General features: G+C 39.3%; 1 protein-coding gene across 2 annotated transcripts; it reads right to left on the reverse strand.

Moving 5' to 3' along the window:
* Positions 1–8,062: 8,062 nt before the first annotated feature.
* Positions 8,063–12,937, reverse strand: LOC103142264 (neurogenic differentiation factor 2-like). 2 transcript variants are annotated; one of them, XM_007558220.2, is made up of 3 exons: positions 12,672–12,937; positions 9,329–9,581; positions 8,063–9,240 (listed from the first exon to the last, which is right to left on the reverse strand). In XM_007558220.2, exon 3 carries the CDS (start codon positions 9,225–9,227, stop codon positions 8,151–8,153), a length of 1,077 nt encoding a protein of 358 aa, XP_007558282.1. In that variant the 5' UTR covers positions 9,228–9,240; positions 9,329–9,581; positions 12,672–12,937; the 3' UTR covers positions 8,063–8,150. The 2 variants fall into 2 exon arrangements, with proteins under 2 accessions (XP_007558282.1, XP_016529933.1); XM_016674447.1 differs by lacking the exon at positions 9,329–9,581.
* Positions 12,938–16,701: the final 3,764 nt, after the last annotated feature.

The following is a 16,701-nucleotide window of genomic DNA, read 5'->3' on the forward strand; positions in this document are numbered from 1 at the left end:
AACCCAGGGTGAGTTGTCATCTCAGGCTTAATCTTTTTAACCCTTCATGTACCCACGCATTGTTGAGCAGAGCATGCAAACTCGCTGCAGAAAGAGCTCAGGTTGGAGTCTAACCCGCTATGCCACTCTGCAGCCTGCAAAAATAGACAAGTTAATAACAATTGTTCTCCTTGCTACATATCCTGAACAATTCCTCTTGAATTTGTGTAATTAAAATATGTTTGCAGTTCATTATTTTACTTTTTATAATTTAATTAGAGTTTGAAATTTATGATTAGTTAATAATTAACACGAATTGATGGCTTACTGTTTCCCTGGGATATAAATAAAAGACAAATTTCTCTTGGACAAGAGAACATGCCTGGGCAGAGATGTCTCAATCTCTCCGTGTCAGGAAATCATCGTTAATCGGACGGCCAAAATACCAAAACTAAAACCTTTTACACAAGAATAAGAAGGAATTGAGAACTTTAATGCCAGTAAAATGGCTTCCACGGATTATTAAGGAGGGTTTAAATAATCATTGCATGTTTTATAATTGCTTTTGTTAACATAGCAGTCAGTCCTCTGCAAACAGATTATTTGCAGTTAAGTTTCTTTCTAAGTAAGATTTTACTTTTACTATGGCATGTTCTAATTTGCAGCAGTGTTTTGCACTTCAACGAACCATTGCTAATCTTTTACACACAGCTGAACTGCCTTTTTTTAATCAGTCCTAAATAATAGACCCATTGTTTATGAAAGTATAATATCCATGGAATTAACATTTTATCTTAAAGTGAGAAGTTGCATATTCTTTTTATTATTTTATGCTCAATAGGATACAGCCTGCTCTGCCGACAGCAGAGGATTATTCAGCTGTGGTGTATTTTCTGGATGTGTAGATCTTGTCTAACTTGCGTGATTAGGATAATGTGGAAACATATGGATGGCGAGCATCAGAAGTCTGTATCACCGAACCTTAAACAGAAACTGCACAACCGGAGAAACAGTCCGGCCTTAGTTACTCTTACTGTACACTTGTTTTGGACGTGCTCTAAATTAAACATTATATATTTTGTGTCAAATATTACAAATTACTGCAGATGAATCACAAAAGTTGTTGCAGCTATTGTTGCAAACAAACATTTAGCTTGACATGTAGAGATATTTTATTCGCGCTACAAGAGAGCAAGACTTTTTATTAAGCTTGATTTTAATATCATCATGGAGCATTCTCAATTCAACCAGATTTTGCATCTAATGTAAGATGATAAAGGCAGCTTCAAATACGAACTCTGAAACTACAGAAAAATATTTGGAAAACTTGTTTCCTAGGATTTTGAGTTTTCGGCTCCTAAAGAGAAGGTGAAACATGTTAAAATAACATCAGGACAATTAAAAAAGGAGATTGAAACTGACTGCAACATCTCTGATTTTTTTTTTGACTTGGAGAAATTGGACCAAAACCACCTGTGGAGCAAATCTAAGTCTACAATTAGCTAAAATAATTGGTCTTTTCCATCACTTTCGAGTGGATCTGAGGGTGCTAACTGTTAACACTTCATTTGTGCGATGTGTTTATTTTCCGTCTTGTTGCAAAAGTAAAGAGCTGGCATAACAAGCCCAGGGGGTTTCTGAATTGATAATGATCTGTGTGTTAGTACAGACGAATAATTACTTTATGCTCCCGACTCCTGAGGAAACTTTAGCGTGAAAAGCAGAATCCAGGTTTGGAAATGTTCCTCCTAAAATATAGAAAATAAAAAACATATCCTCGTACAATTATAACCAGCGCTTTGCTTTTTTACTAGGAATTTCTGAGCACTTAGAATTGGAAGTAAATGTTAAAGCAGAGCAACTTTTTGTTATCCTGTGATTGTTTTGTTTAGATTTCACATTTGCAGAAAAACTAAAATGACTCTGCGCTCCATTCCCAATTAAAACAACAACAAAAGAATAATTTATTGTTGAAATAAACTGCAACACGTGTTTATCCTCTACTGCCAGGATTTTCTACACACTTTAATAAGTGCTAAGATGAATATTGGAGCTACTGTGGTTGACCACAACTTGGTGTGTTTGCAGGTGTTTCACAGTCTCTCCATTTTGAACAGTGTCTGGTGAGATCGACGTTTATAGCCGGGGGGTTGTTTTGCAACTTAACTCTGAATTAAACATCTCCACAATGCTATCAGTGACCCGTCTGGTAAACAGTTTTACAATCTTTCATGAATTCATAAATTTAGCCAACAGAAAATACAGAAACAATTCATTCACTGGTCTTCATGATGCTGTTTTTCCCCCACTAATGTTCTCTAACAAACCTCTGGGGCCTTTAAAGAACAGCTGCATTTATGCTGTGTGCCCACACATGATAAGCATGAGTGTTTTCAACATCCAGCTCAGGATAATGAAATAATGAAAAGATTTTAAAACACCGGTCCTCACTCAAATTCATCATATATACATATATATATAGATAGATAGATAGATAGATAGATAGATAGATAGATAGATAGATAGATATAATCTTAGTCAAGTTCTGCGTTTGGTCATCAAATCGGTCAACATGTTAAAGATTTTTTGGAGATATTGACTGGACATTTTTCTGCAGAATCGACAAAACTGCAGTCCAAATTTGACATCATCTGTTAAAATAATAATAGTATAAAAAAAAATAACTCTATTGTCAAGAAAAGGTGATGCACCTGGTCATGATGCAGCAGAATACAGTAAATTCCTACCTACTGATTTCAGAACAGGAACACATAAGAGACACGTAGCTGGTGTCAAGAGCCAATATAGAGAGTCAATGCATACTATAAGCAACATCACCATGACAACCATTCACATGCATACACTACTCAGAGAGGACATATTTTCATTCCTGATTACATTATTCAAGAGGCTTGGAATCCCAGCTGTCTAGTCAAAGTCAAGACTTGAGACTTTAGAGCGTGAATGTACGACTCGAGTGCAAGTTGCGAACTAGAGTCACCATCTTTGGTCTCAAAGAAAGAAAAATGTGTTCACTTCTGAGTTTGTACACTTGTATTACTCACGAATGTGTCACATTGTTGGAAAAGTACGATCAAGGTTAGAGTAAGTCAGCTGTGACGTCCTCCTGAGGTGATGAAAACACACTCTGCGATTGTGTAGGTGTGCGTGTTTTAACACGTGGGTGACCAGAGACGGAGGAGCTCTGCAAGAGTGTGATGTACTTTAAGATACTAAAAATGTGTTAGACTGAAGTGACCATGTGAAGAAGAGAAAGTGAGGAGATTTAAAAAAAAAAGTGATATGCTGGGAGGGGATATGTGCTGTGTGGATGTGACGAATGTGTGATTTAACAAAAAAAAAAAAAAAAGGAGCTGTGAGAGTAAAGTTTGCGAGTGGGATGAGGCAGCGATGGTAAAGATGGGTGAAAAAAAGGCCATGGGGAGGAGAGGAACAAAAAGAAGTGAGCACGCCAGGGAAGGATAGAGAAGAGAGAGGAGCATAGGAGTGAGGGCAATGAGCTGGATTGAATACCATCTGACAGGTCCAGCTGGGAGTTTGCCCACCCTGCAGCACCACAAAACCCCTCAATATGGAGGCCAATTACTGCTGCCCGTGTGACCGTGGCATGGCAGCATCAGAGATGCAACCCTCCTCCTCGCCTTTCCTCTTGCTTTTTTTTTTTTGTGGTGGCTCACTCCCCTCCTTGTTTCCTCACCCCTCCACCACTCCTTAAAATAAATAAATAAAAAACTCTGCCACCATCTGTGCAGAGTGACAACAACCTCTATACCCTACAATGCACAACACAGGATCCACACCGCACAAACACGTCATTTTTTTTTATTTTGCCTTTTTTAAATTTATTTACACAACCCAAGTTTGTAAGTGTTTAAATATGTTATTGACCAGAGAGCTTTGATGCCTTCACACTTCCTTCCAGTTTTAATGCCGTCGCTGCAATTCACAGGTGATATAAGCAACACTTGCATCCTAAGGAAAACCTATAGTTTTCTGTTGCTTGTGTCTGAGCTGGGCAAAAGTTCCATCCACACTTTAACTATTTATAGATCCACCAGCGATAGGCAGTTTTTTTTTTATTTTTACCTAAAGTCAAACATCAAATGTGTCTCTTGTTGTGAAATGCAGAATGCAAAAAAAAGTACAAGTGTGATGCATAAACTACCAAACAAAAATCAAAAGAGACATGGAAAAACATTGAAAACATTGCAAAAAATAAAGGATATGGAAATAAAACATGCATGCATTGTGTTAACATATGGTCAGTGATTGTCTGATTTAAGGTGAGTTCTAACTTAAATACGTTTTAGGGCCTCACTCTGCCAATGCACAAAGACTTTAACATGATCTCCTAGATGCACTGCTTTCGTCTGCTTTCATTGTTCCCAGAGATGCGGTGGAATTTCGCTCCATGCCAGGTTCAGCTTCATCCCATTTCCACAGATCTGGGGCGTGGCGCTCAAGCTGGCAAGGAGGCTGAGTGATGATGTAGTGGCACCCAATGCCCACTGCAGTGGAGGTCACTCTCAAATTCAGCTCTGCGTGCAGCCAGAACAAAATCAGCTAAGTGAACGGTTCGACCAGTGAGGAGGAAGTCACAAACCAAACATGCCTTCCATACATCATGCATGTACGCAAAGCTCCACAGGAGCTCCCTACTCAGGGATTTTCACCTTCATCTGTCCACAGTAATTAAACATTTTTTTATACAAGACTGATCTGCTTTAGCTTTTTTTGTTTTTAAATTGCAATATTTTTCCCAACATCAAATAATCCCCACGTAATTAATCCGATAAATGTTTGTTTAATTGAGTAAAGGGGGATAAAACTGCCCAGATGGAGGGCTAAGCACACTGGACTTGCCTAGATGGGCTTATGTGGTTAGTAGTGAATCAGCTGAACACTTTTAAAAGAGTGAAACTGACCCACAGGGTGGATTATTCAATTACAGTAATTGCGTGGTATTATTATAAACATTCACATGAACAGCTTTGCAATGCCTGGGATCCAAACTAATTGATTTTATGCATTTCAGACGTGTCAGTTAAGCCTATTTGTCACAGATATTTAGAGTAACCACATGCTGTCAGACCTTAATGTCACGCACAAACAGAATTGGGGAAATTTTAATTTTGGATTTAACTCGAGAGAGACATTTTAAATAATATTAATATAAATAAAGTTAAATATGTATCTTTAACTTTACACATTAATATTATTATTATTATTATTATTATTATTATTATTATTATTAATTAATTAATGATAATGTAAAAGTTTCTAGCAGGATGCATGGAAACAAGTCCTTCATGCTTCTCTCAGTTGTCAGCAAGTGCATGACCGAAAAGGGTCCTTTTTTTTTATGGATCCACGCGTGGACACTCAACCTCCTATAACGGTGGAGAATAATGAACAGATGCTGAGTGAATTAGGAAAGAAACACCGGGTCCCTCCCACAAGGGCCCCCTTTGGCAGGGGCCGCCTGGCTGCCACGTGGCGCAGCTGGCACCGGGTCGTCCGCGATGGTGGGCTCTCCACCGGTCTCTGGCTTTACTGGTGCTCTGCAGACATTTAGCGACTTGGCACTGCGCTGCGCCATCAAATCTTCGTGCCACCCGCCGCCGGTCTTCACTGGGGGGGGGGGTAAAAAAGGAAAAGGCAAATTGAGAAAGAACAGATAATAACAATGTATGAGACGCGACAACCTGAAACCCTCAGCTCGCCCTCTCAGGCCAGTCCTTTAAATAAAAGCGGACACTCGGCTAAGACGCCCTCACACAGGATTTATTGATGAGGTTTGGATAGCATAAAATGTTTAAATTAAAGCTAATAGACATAATCTCTTTTTAGACTGTTCAGCGGCTACAAGTGTCCAAAAATGCTCACATTAGTCCCATCAAAACGCATCAGCTGATTGAATCATTTAATGGTTTGAAAAGCAGTGCATCATGCAATTTAAAGTTTTAATCTTTTGTAGATTAAAAAAAATCTATAATATTTTAAGCAGATCGTGATGAGACGCTGCAAAGGGTTAATTCTGACAAATAGTTGATCAAAAAATGATAAAAACGCGTCTTTCATCCACATGATTGTAGCCTCAAGAAGTAAATATTGATCATTTTGTAATTAATACTCACTTAACGACAAATTGGCTTTTCTTACGTGTTTTCATTTATTTATTTCATTTATTCAGCTTTCACTTTTTTGTGATTTATTTTAATTTTAATCGTCGCAGTTAACTGAACCTTTCGTATTTGTAATGAAAGTCCACTCAGCTTCGGGCCTCTTCAGGTTTAACCCGGCGGCTCATTGACTCGCCTGGTTCTAGTTCGGATACTTTTATTTATTTATTTATTTGGTGATTCCATTCGAGCTTTTATGCTAGAATGAAATCATAAAAAAATAATAAATAACAAAAGAATAATACAAAGATATCTGATAATGTTGGATCTGTTGAATTTCCATACAAATTTTGACTCAAATAAATCTGGCCCGTTCCGGATCTGGATGGGTCACTTTTCTCTCCCCTGCGCCCAGCAGCTACTGATTACCCCTGGATGTCAGTGACAACACATGAGGCCCGGGGCTCCGGTCCAAAACATGGTGCCGGTTCCCGCTATGGGGCAGACACACTCTCTAATCTGCATTCAAAGTATCCCGAAATGCTATTTCAATACAAGACCAAATATATGCTGATTAGATTAAAATGAAAGTTGAAATTTTATTTTCTACATTTGCGCAATTTCAATACCAAATCAGAGCTTTAGATTGATTTTTTTATTTTTTTTTTTGCATCGAAGTAGTTCAAGTTGTGGCCATTTTGACTTTGCCTGAAAGTCTCTGATGTAGCCTTTCTCCTTTTAAATATAAAATATATTAAATTATTTTGCATCACACCGTTTTATCAGCGCACTTACCTGATGAATCAGACCAGTTTATGATTGGGATCAGATCCACCTGCTCCACCGGAAGAACAACGATGAAAAGGTCGCGCATGTCATCGCCAGGTCACGAAAAAAAAATCTCTGTTGAATTAAAATGAATAAAAACTGAGAAAATCTGCACCAAAAATGTACTTTGAGGTTTTGCTCATGTTTTTCCTCATTCTAATAGAGGCTCCTTCCTAATAGTTGCACTCCTGACACATTTCGTAGGATTTCTGCACATTTTAGATGCGTTAGGTCAGGTTCACATATGTTTTGTGTTTTGGACAAATTAGAACATTTTTCATCTTCTTCGGATCTTTCCGGAAGCATTTTACACGTTTCCCTTTGAGCAACAGGTTTGAAATGTTGAACTGTGGGTGCACTTTGCAGGATGTAATTAATTTCCTTTGGCTTCTGCTTGTAAAACTAATCACCTTCATGAGCTTTTGCGCATGTCCGTCGGTAAAATGCGCTTCTGCTAATTAGCGTCGGACTCCAGCTTATTTGTCGCTGGCTTATGCGTATTGCACGTAAAGGATCTGATTACGTTTTATTTAAATTATCAAATGATGGTCGCCTTGATTCACAATCATTCCGTCATTTCTGAAACTACATATTTTGTAAGCAACAAGTCAAGACAGATGTTTCTGGCCAAAATCAATTTAATAGCGAATTTAAATGCACTAATATCTTCTTAAAATTTGTTCCTAATGAAGCATAAAAATAAAATCTCCTAAAAAGGTAATTTGTGGACAGTAACACCAACCCTTATCTTTAAACTGGGCTCTTGATGTTTGTTATAAATAAACAATGACATTTTTTTGTTTAAAACCTAACATTTTCTCCGGATACTGCTTAAAATGTTGATTTATTCGAATAAGCCGCAATTTATTTATTGATGTATTTATTACTGTTCACAGCAAAATAAGATCGCTCCACTCAGACAATTATAAAACACCTTTTCTTTTATTATTTCAGTTGTTTTTGTCACAACATGTCTCTTCTTGACTTTCACATTTTAAATTACACTCATTCTGCATACAGGAATAATTTACTGGACACATTTTTTGATAGGATGTACAACAGTATAGAGGTGACACACAGAAGGTAATCGTTTAGGAGCTCCGACTGCTGCATTTTTTTTTTAATAATAAACGCTTTCTTTAGGATTGTCTCTGTGGAGTCGGTGAGCCTGTAGTTTGCTCCCCTCCTTTTCTGAGCTGCTCAGTTGTGGAAAAAAGCGTTCAGGTCTTCATATGGCGGCGCCCTGTCGTGGTGCAGGTGGACGTCGTGGAAAGGTGGGATGTTTTCTGAATGCGCGCCTCCGCTGCGCGCTCCCGATGGTCCAAAATGTAGGCCGTGATTAGGTCGGGATGTGGTCAGTCCGGAGTAATGCATAGAGTAATGATAGCTCCTGTCTGTGTCTGAGGACTCCTGCTGTTTCCCGGACAGGCCGCCGTTCAGGCACACCGGCGGGCTGTGCTGGCCCTCATACTCCGGGCTGTTGTAGTCTGGAGACGTCCCGCCCGGCATGTACACGGACTCATACCCGGAGCCGCTGTAGGAATGGGCCCGCATATTGAGAGCTCCGGCTCCGGGCTGGTAGTGAGGGCTAGAAAGGCGGGAGCAGCGGTAGGGGTAGGGATGCACTGAGAACGGAGAACTGGGCATGTGGAAGCGGGCTCCGTCCGCGCACTGCTCGGTCAGGAAGTTCCTGGTGTTGAGCTGCAGGCAGCCCGCCACCAGGTTGGTGGTAGGCTGGGACAGGCCCTTGCACAACATCTGCACGTAGGTCACCACATCTGGACGTTTCCCGTTGCGTAAAATCTCCCCGAGGGCTAGAATGTAATTCTTGGCCAACCGCAGAGTCTCTATTTTGGAGAGTTTCTGGGTTTTGGAGTAGCACGGCACCACTTTGCGCAAGTTGTCCAGCGCCGAGTTCAGATCGTGCATGCGCGTGCGCTCCCGCGCGTTGGCCTTTACGCGCCGCAGCTTGGAGCGCTCCATGCGCGCCGCCGTCATTTTGCGCTTCTTCGGGCCGCGCTTCTTGGGTTTATCCCCGCCGTTTTCGTCCCCGCACTCTTCTTCCTCGCCATCGTCGTCCTCGTCGTCGTCGTCCCCGGCCATCTCGGACTCTGCCCGGCTGCTGCCCTCCCGCGGCTCGTCCAAATCGTCCTCTTCGAGGTGGCACGGCTCGCGTTCCTCCTTCACCTTGCATCCGTCGCTGTCGGTGTCCTGCACCCAGTCCGCCGCCAACCGCTGGACGTCCGGCAGCACCTCGCTGAACAGACGGCTCAACATTGTGGCAGACAACCTGTAAGATACGGATACAATTCGTCAGCTGGACGATCCGTTTCTTACTTCATTTATCTTATTACAAACAAACCATCTTGTTCACATACCTGAACTGTATATGAAACTATTTGTTTTCTTTTGGGGTGCTGGTCATTTCACCTCTTAACCACTCTGTATCTTTATGTCTTGGGTCGTGTTGAACTTGACTTTTCGGTTGCTAAATTTAGTTGTTTCTAGCAACAATGTGTGAACTCGTATTCATCTTGGCAACCAGCTAGAGTCATTTTCTGTAGGCATCAGGTAAAATATCTAATTCGTAACCATTTGGTATCCATTTCCGCCTCTCCTCCCTTCGTTTTCCTGCAAACAAACAGGACATTTCATAACCACGCACCTCAAAATCATTGAACATTTTTTGGAAAGGATCTCTCTATGAATCATTAAAAGAATGCCTCACACATATACTTGCATTAAACTGTTTATTATTTCCTGTAAATTTGTTTTAATGTATTTCTATTTCAAACTAGGAAGCCAATGAACGAACTGGTCGTTTCCCCTCTTGGCCATTTTCTAATTTTTGTAGTTTTGGTCCTTTATTTAACTGTTTCTTTTGCAATTTCATTCCTTTTTCTTATAAAATGGAGTTACCTACCACACCTCTTGACGATTTACAGCAATTTTATCATTTCTACTGATTGTCTAATGTCAGGAAATTTAAATGACTCTAATAAAAATATCTACCAATAGAGATCAAAACAAGAATACATGGAAATAGATCTTCAGACAAAAATACTCAGATAGGCAAAGAAAACTAAACTGCTGTTTGGCTTGCATGCACCACCCCCAGGCCAGCAGGGGTCGACCAAGAGCACTGGACTATAAAGAAAAATTTAAAGCTTTCTAATCTGTTATTTTAATTAACAATGCGCCAGATTTTTTTTAAAATTGATGAGTAGCATTTTTCCCCCACTTAAGTCTTAAGATGTTTAAAATAAAAAAAATATATAGGGTTCTATGAATTGAAAAATGTATTAGTTGTGAGAGAAACATATTTCTCTATTATCTGTTATGTTATTAGTCATACATTAATCTCACTATAGTTCAAAGTTTCATCTGTCTTCCTGCCTGGGTTTGTGCTGGTGTCTTTACTGCTGTCTTTACAAATGTTAAAGACCTGTGTTTAGTTTGATAATTTGTGCTTCAAATTATTTTTTCTGTTGTAAAAATTGATTTGAATCAAACAGCCAAGTGTGGACAGTTTCAAAGACATGTTACTGCAGCTGATGTAGTGGGTTGTAGGTGAGAGTGGGGCCCGAACTGCAATTCTGCACGAGGCCCCATACAACCTTGGGATTGGCTCTGTCATTAGGACAGAAAAATATAAACTGATAGATAGATAGATAGATAGATAGATAGATAGATAGATAGATAGATAGATAGATAGATATAACAATGTGGGTTATTGAGATTTTTTTAACAATAAAAATGAGATGGTACGAAATGGTTTGTTAACAGGTACTAAACAAAACTAGATTTGTTAACATAAACGTTAACCAATTAACCCACAGGGTACAATATCAACCTCACTTGTCAATGAGTTTCGTTTCGTACCTGAAAAGTCTGGTACGAAACGACCAAAACTAAGTGCCGAAGGGAAAAGCACCTTTTATTGGCTAATTCTCGTTTGCGCCAATGGACTCCATTGTGACCCATGAGCAAAGTTAAAACGTCTTTCCTTGTTGGCTGTCAAAGTGGGTGTAAAATCCTCTCCATCCGGGCCACCAATTGACTCTCAGTCGTCCTTGAAAGTCCCGCAGAAAAAGGATTTCTAACCCGAAGAACCGGGTACAAAACGATCATCGGCTTAGCTACGAAATAATCGACCAGCACCGACTATGACGCTGCGGCCCTGTGGCTGTTGACGCACTCACGTGTGTTGTGCAAAACGAGACGACACGTTTTAATGAGCTCTATTCTCACCGGAGGCCAAGACGAGGATTGGCCTGCCCGAAAAAGAGGAAAAAGTCAGAAAGTGTTATGAGTTTATAGCCTCAAGGTGTGTCTCCGACTTATTCCACCAATAATAATAAAACTGTAAAATAGTTTGGCTATTTTGTTCAGAAATACAGTTGGGAACGACTTAAAATATTTATGGCAAATCTTAAATCCAAATGAAGCTACGTGTCTTGATGATTTTGTCAAAGATATTGGAAATGTAACTAAACCTGACTGCTTTTCACCCCATAGGGTGTTTGTTATTCTTATTTAATGTCTCCATTCAAATTCGATAAAAGGTTAATATTTAATTGCTTGCAGCGTAAGCCTCGGACTCTCCTCGGCCTAAACCTGTGTGAGGAGACGTGTCGGGCAGCATAAGCTTATTCCCGAGGGACGCACTCGAGGTACGGATATCTGCTGCAGGAAAAGTGACATCCCTTAGAAATTCCTGCACAACAAGGCCTCAGAATAAAACGAGATCCAAAACATTGTTTTTATTTTTTATTTTTTTGCGCATAAACGCATTCTTAGGGGATTTTTTTTTAAAAAAAAGAAGCTTTCTCGGGATTTTTTTTTAAAAAAAAGAAGCTTTCTCGGGATTCCTCATTTGCTTAAATAATTTGTGACATTCCAAACAAGCTCGCAAGAGATACTAAAAATATAAGGATTAGCGCATTAGAGCAACTTGAGTAGGATTATATTTATAAGCCATTTTCTAATTTGATTCTCAATATCTTAGGAAAATTAAATAAATTTTAAAGATAGGAAGGCATCTCCATTACGCACAGCATGCGGGGCAAAATGAATCCGTACACGAAGTACGTTGCTCTGATACACAGACTTGTAAGTCGGGCTCAACAGGAAAGTTGTGCATTTAAATAAAAAATTAATCCCTAAAATTCTCGGATCTTCTCAAATGTTTTTGAGCTCAGCTGTGCTTGTGGAGTCCAAGGGTGTATTTTTTTTCCTCCCTAATCTTGTAAGCACAATGTAATTAATGCCAACCAATACCTTGTCAATTAGCCCGTGTATCTCTGTGGAGAATTCAACCCCCACGGCTCTGACGAGCGTCGTGCACGAACACACACACACACACACACACACACACACACACACACGCACCCATGCAGCCACAAATAAATTACAGCCCCGATGTTAATTTTCTATAAGAAAATAAAAAATGCTATTTGGGATGTATTTCTAATTGTGTTGATTTATTCAACTGCAATCTTTTCATTTAAACATGCAAGAATGCATAAAGAGCAGCTCTGAGGGGGGTTTAAATGAGTTTAGGATCTAGTCTGATTTTATCATAGAGAAAGAGCAAACTGAGGCATTGAATTATCTTCAGGTATTTTTTTTTTTTTTTTTTGCTTTGAGACATTAATATTCTCCGTCGCTGCAGGAGTAACAAGCACAAAGGCAGAGCAGAACAGGAGATGGTTAACCTACCTCCGCGGTGGAGCTCAGTGACGGGGCAAAGCTGGTTTGTTTACACCATCTCTCTCCGGGTGGGCATCACATCCACACGCCCTGCGCGGATTCTGCGGGGATGCTGCGTGGATGCTCTCACGCCTGTTTCCTGCCACTCCGTTCCTGTCTGGATCCTCTGCTGCTGCCGCCGCCGCCGCCGCTGCTACTGATCTGTCTGTATCTGCTGCACAAGCCGTGCTGAGAGGGAGCCGTGTGCCACCTCAGAGGCGGGACCGGGTGGGTTACATAGCAGCTCTGATGCCAGGCCCATATGGCTGGCACGTCATTGGCAGGAACCATCACATGAGAACCGGTGATTGACATGCGGCCGCATTCACAGAGACTGCCCCCCTCCAGCTCCCCCACTCCCCCGGGGGAGAAGGACTCGCCATCTGTCACTGAGCTGAAAGGAAAAATGGAATAAGAGCGAGATGGCACAAATAAAAATGCTTCTTTTAGCCGCTATCATTGGGAAAAACGGGGTTAATCTCAAATATGGGGTGTAGGAAAACAATCCCCTTACTAGAAATAATTATAGTAAGCCTATAAAAACATTTCTGATTGATCCTGTGCAGCTACAGCAAAACAAAGAGCACCGTTAGATAGTGACAACTCCAGGGTTACTGTGGATTAATAATGTAGAATGAAAAATCAACTCACTTTTGTCTTGGGGGAGAAAAAAATTGTAAACAGTAAGATTCAAGCAATAAATTTAAAACCACAATTTTGTCCAAAAGTATGGCAGTCCATGAGAGGTAAATTTATTGCAAAGAAAAAACAAAGAACGAAAGAAATTGTCAAGATGTAGTTGAAAATTTAAACAAATAAATGCTTCAATAAATATTTAGCTAAAAAGCATGCTATTAATAAATATTTTGTAACTCATAAAAACAGCAGGTGTATGGAAGTGCAAAAGTGCCACAAGTATATCACGAACTATTACATAATTGTAACAATATGGTAAACAATTACAAAATATTTTAATAAACAGTTAAACTATTGTGTCATGTAAAAAATATATAGTTTTACTGACTAAAAGTTTGGAGTAGTAAGGTGGTCCAAAAATTTCAGTAAGTCATTAAAAAGTGAAATGACAGAATTAGTTTACAAATATTTAATAAGATAAATGTATCATTAATAAATATGTGAAGTAGATGCAATTATTTCACTATGTATTCAATCATTATATTGGCACAATGCAGATTTATGGACGTCCATAAAGGTCAGAATTTCCTAAATGAAAATTAATAATTACATGACTGGCTAAAGGTGTCATTTAAACAAATGCAAATATTCAAATGAACATACAAAAATACAGATGTCATTAATAAATGTTTTGTTTTGATAAATACGTTGTATTTCTGATAAAAAAAGTAAATACTTGTGAATATATTTGATTAGTTTGCAATTGTGAATGGTGTTTGGAGGCCTAAAAGTGCTACAATTTAATTTTTAAATTTATTTTTAAAAACAATTAAAAATATTTTAGTTCAATTTTTAACTTAATGAGCAATTTCAAAAAACCAAATACGATAATTTTACTACATCCTTTGAATATGGAAGTCTGGAGGTTCAAGTGTCCCACGTTTCAATAAATCCATTTATCCATCAAAGTGAGAATCCATAATATGGAGACACACAAAACAAACAACAGTGCACAAACACCTAAATACAGTATAGAGAGACCAATTAACTGGGCATGTTGTTGGACTGTGGGGGGAAGCCAGAGTGCATGCGCTGGAGAACATGTAAACCCCATGCAGAAAGAAGTCAGACTGGGATCTGAACCCAGGATTAGAACCCAACTGTGTCACTGTGAAGCCATTCAAAAAAATAATATGTAAATGATTACCTTAATATGCCAGTATGCTAAAAAAATAAAAAATAAAAAACTGGAAGAAAATACAGAAGTATTTTAAAAAATGCTGCAGGTCTGTGGTGCAGTTGGTATTGATGTTGCCTTGCAGCAAAAAGGCTGTGGGTTCAGACCCTGGCCTGGGGTCACTCTGGGTACTCCAACTTCCTCTCAGTCCAAAAATCTGACTGTTAGGTTAATTACTCTAAATTGCCCTTAGGTGTGAGCATGTAATTGCTTGTCAGTGTTGGCCTTTGATTGACTGGTGACCTGTCCAGAGCCAACCCCGACTTTCACTCCCTGACGGCGGGAGACAGGCACCAGATGTGACCCTACAAGGGTAACCATGTATAGACAATGGATGGATGGACGGATAGAACATCCAATTGGATAACCAATCAAATGTTGTTGTAAATTTGACAAGTCCAAAATTTTCGCTGGTGCACCTGCAGCTGAGAAAACATGAAATAATTGAATGAAGCTTGAAAAACAACAATGTATGATTTTAGCTTATGGAATGTAATCAAGCATACATTACATATTTGCGCTACTGTATGATCTCATATGTGATTTTTTATTAATCCCCGTATCAAATAATCATCAAGTAAGACTGAGGCAGCAGTCACTGGTTTTGACCTAAAACCCAGTGTTTTAGGTCAATTTTGAGAGAAATTTGAAGTAAAAATCTGCAGATTCTGTGTGAATTTTACAGATTTGTGAAATACTGGAGGGATTTATTGATGTAATTTGGAGTCCATAGGGCCACATAAACAGCTATGGCGGGCCAGATTTGGCCCCCAGGCCTTGAGTTTGACACATGTGCTACACAACATCCACCTGCACCATAGACATTATTAAATAATATAAATACACAGTGTATTATAAGCCTGGCGGGTCACTAGGCTTTACTTGTGCCCCCACCAGGCTTAACATTGCTTTTTTTTAAAGTCTGCATTTTTTAAGACTTTATCGTAGGTATTCAGATATTAATCTTCCAATAACACATAATATCTAGTGATATTTTCAAAATTTCTGTTAACTTTAAACATTTTTTAACTCAAAAACACAGCAGGCTGCTGGATGAACGACTGCCGAGCGCCACAAGCTTTCTGCGGGAAACCTTCAAAAAAATCTATTCACATGTAACACATTTAGTTATTTAATTATGGATGAATTTCTTTAATTATGCAGTTTGAAATCAACATACATGAAATTTATTGTTTATAGAAATATTTTTTATTTTGGTACTTTTGGCACTTGATTAAAAAAAAATCTATCAATACATAAAATAAAAATCATGATCTTAAAGGGGAAGAAAACTCCACGATGTCCACTCAAAGGCTAAGGATGAAAAAAATATCCGGGCAGCGACTGAGATCAGAGTCAGGGTGCAATTGCCTAAACGAGTCAATTGAACTGAGCTAAGCAGAGCGTCCCGTTTGTGCTGCCAGGCTTGGCACAGGTGCCATGTGGGTGGATGGTGCCAAAGGTGGCAGAGGCACAGATTGCAGAGAGGGAGCAGAAGTCAAGGAATAAGAAAGGGAATGAATAATAAGCGAGAAAGCCAGGGGGACCGGGCTTATCATCCCCATCATATTACTGATGCACAGTTTAGTAACCAAGGAGCAAGTTCTCTCTATTTTTACTGAAAAAGACAAAATGTTGTTCCCTATCCTCTGATAAAAATGTAGCCAAGGCCAACGTGGAACAGGTTTCACACAAATGTGAAGAATCAGCGCAGAGACTTTGCTTAGATTTAATGAATTAGCATACTTTCTTAAGGAACAAGCTCCAGTCATCGTTTGGTCTACAGTTAACCCAATAACGTTCTTTCTTCTATTAAACAGACAGAAACCAAAAATAAGCAGATGATGATTTGTATAACTGTGGGGACTGGTGGCCTTTTCTTTGGAGCCACACAACCCATCTCCCTGTTGAAGAAATGCATGATACTGATGACACATGATGCTGCCACTACCAGTTTCACCGCAGGGAGAGTGTGTTCAGGGTAATAGGTAGTCTTTTGTTTTCTGCATTTTGCATGCAGTTTGATTTTATTCTCATTGAACCAGAACATTTTTATCTTTAAGTTGTTGTGTCTCCACATGGGTTGTGACAAAATAATACAATTTCTCACAGACTTCTTTTAACAAA

The sequence above is a fragment of the Poecilia formosa genome, unplaced genomic scaffold, assembly GCF_000485575.1.
Source record: "Poecilia formosa unplaced genomic scaffold, Poecilia_formosa-5.1.2 Scaffold95, whole genome shotgun sequence".
NCBI classification, from domain to species: domain Eukaryota; kingdom Metazoa; phylum Chordata; class Actinopteri; order Cyprinodontiformes; family Poeciliidae; genus Poecilia; species Poecilia formosa.

Coding starts and splice junctions, on each gene's coding strand:
- LOC103142264 (XM_016674447.1), bottom strand. CDS start 9,227: ATGTTGAGCCGTCTGTTCAGCGAGGTGCTGCCGGACGTCCAGCGGTTG.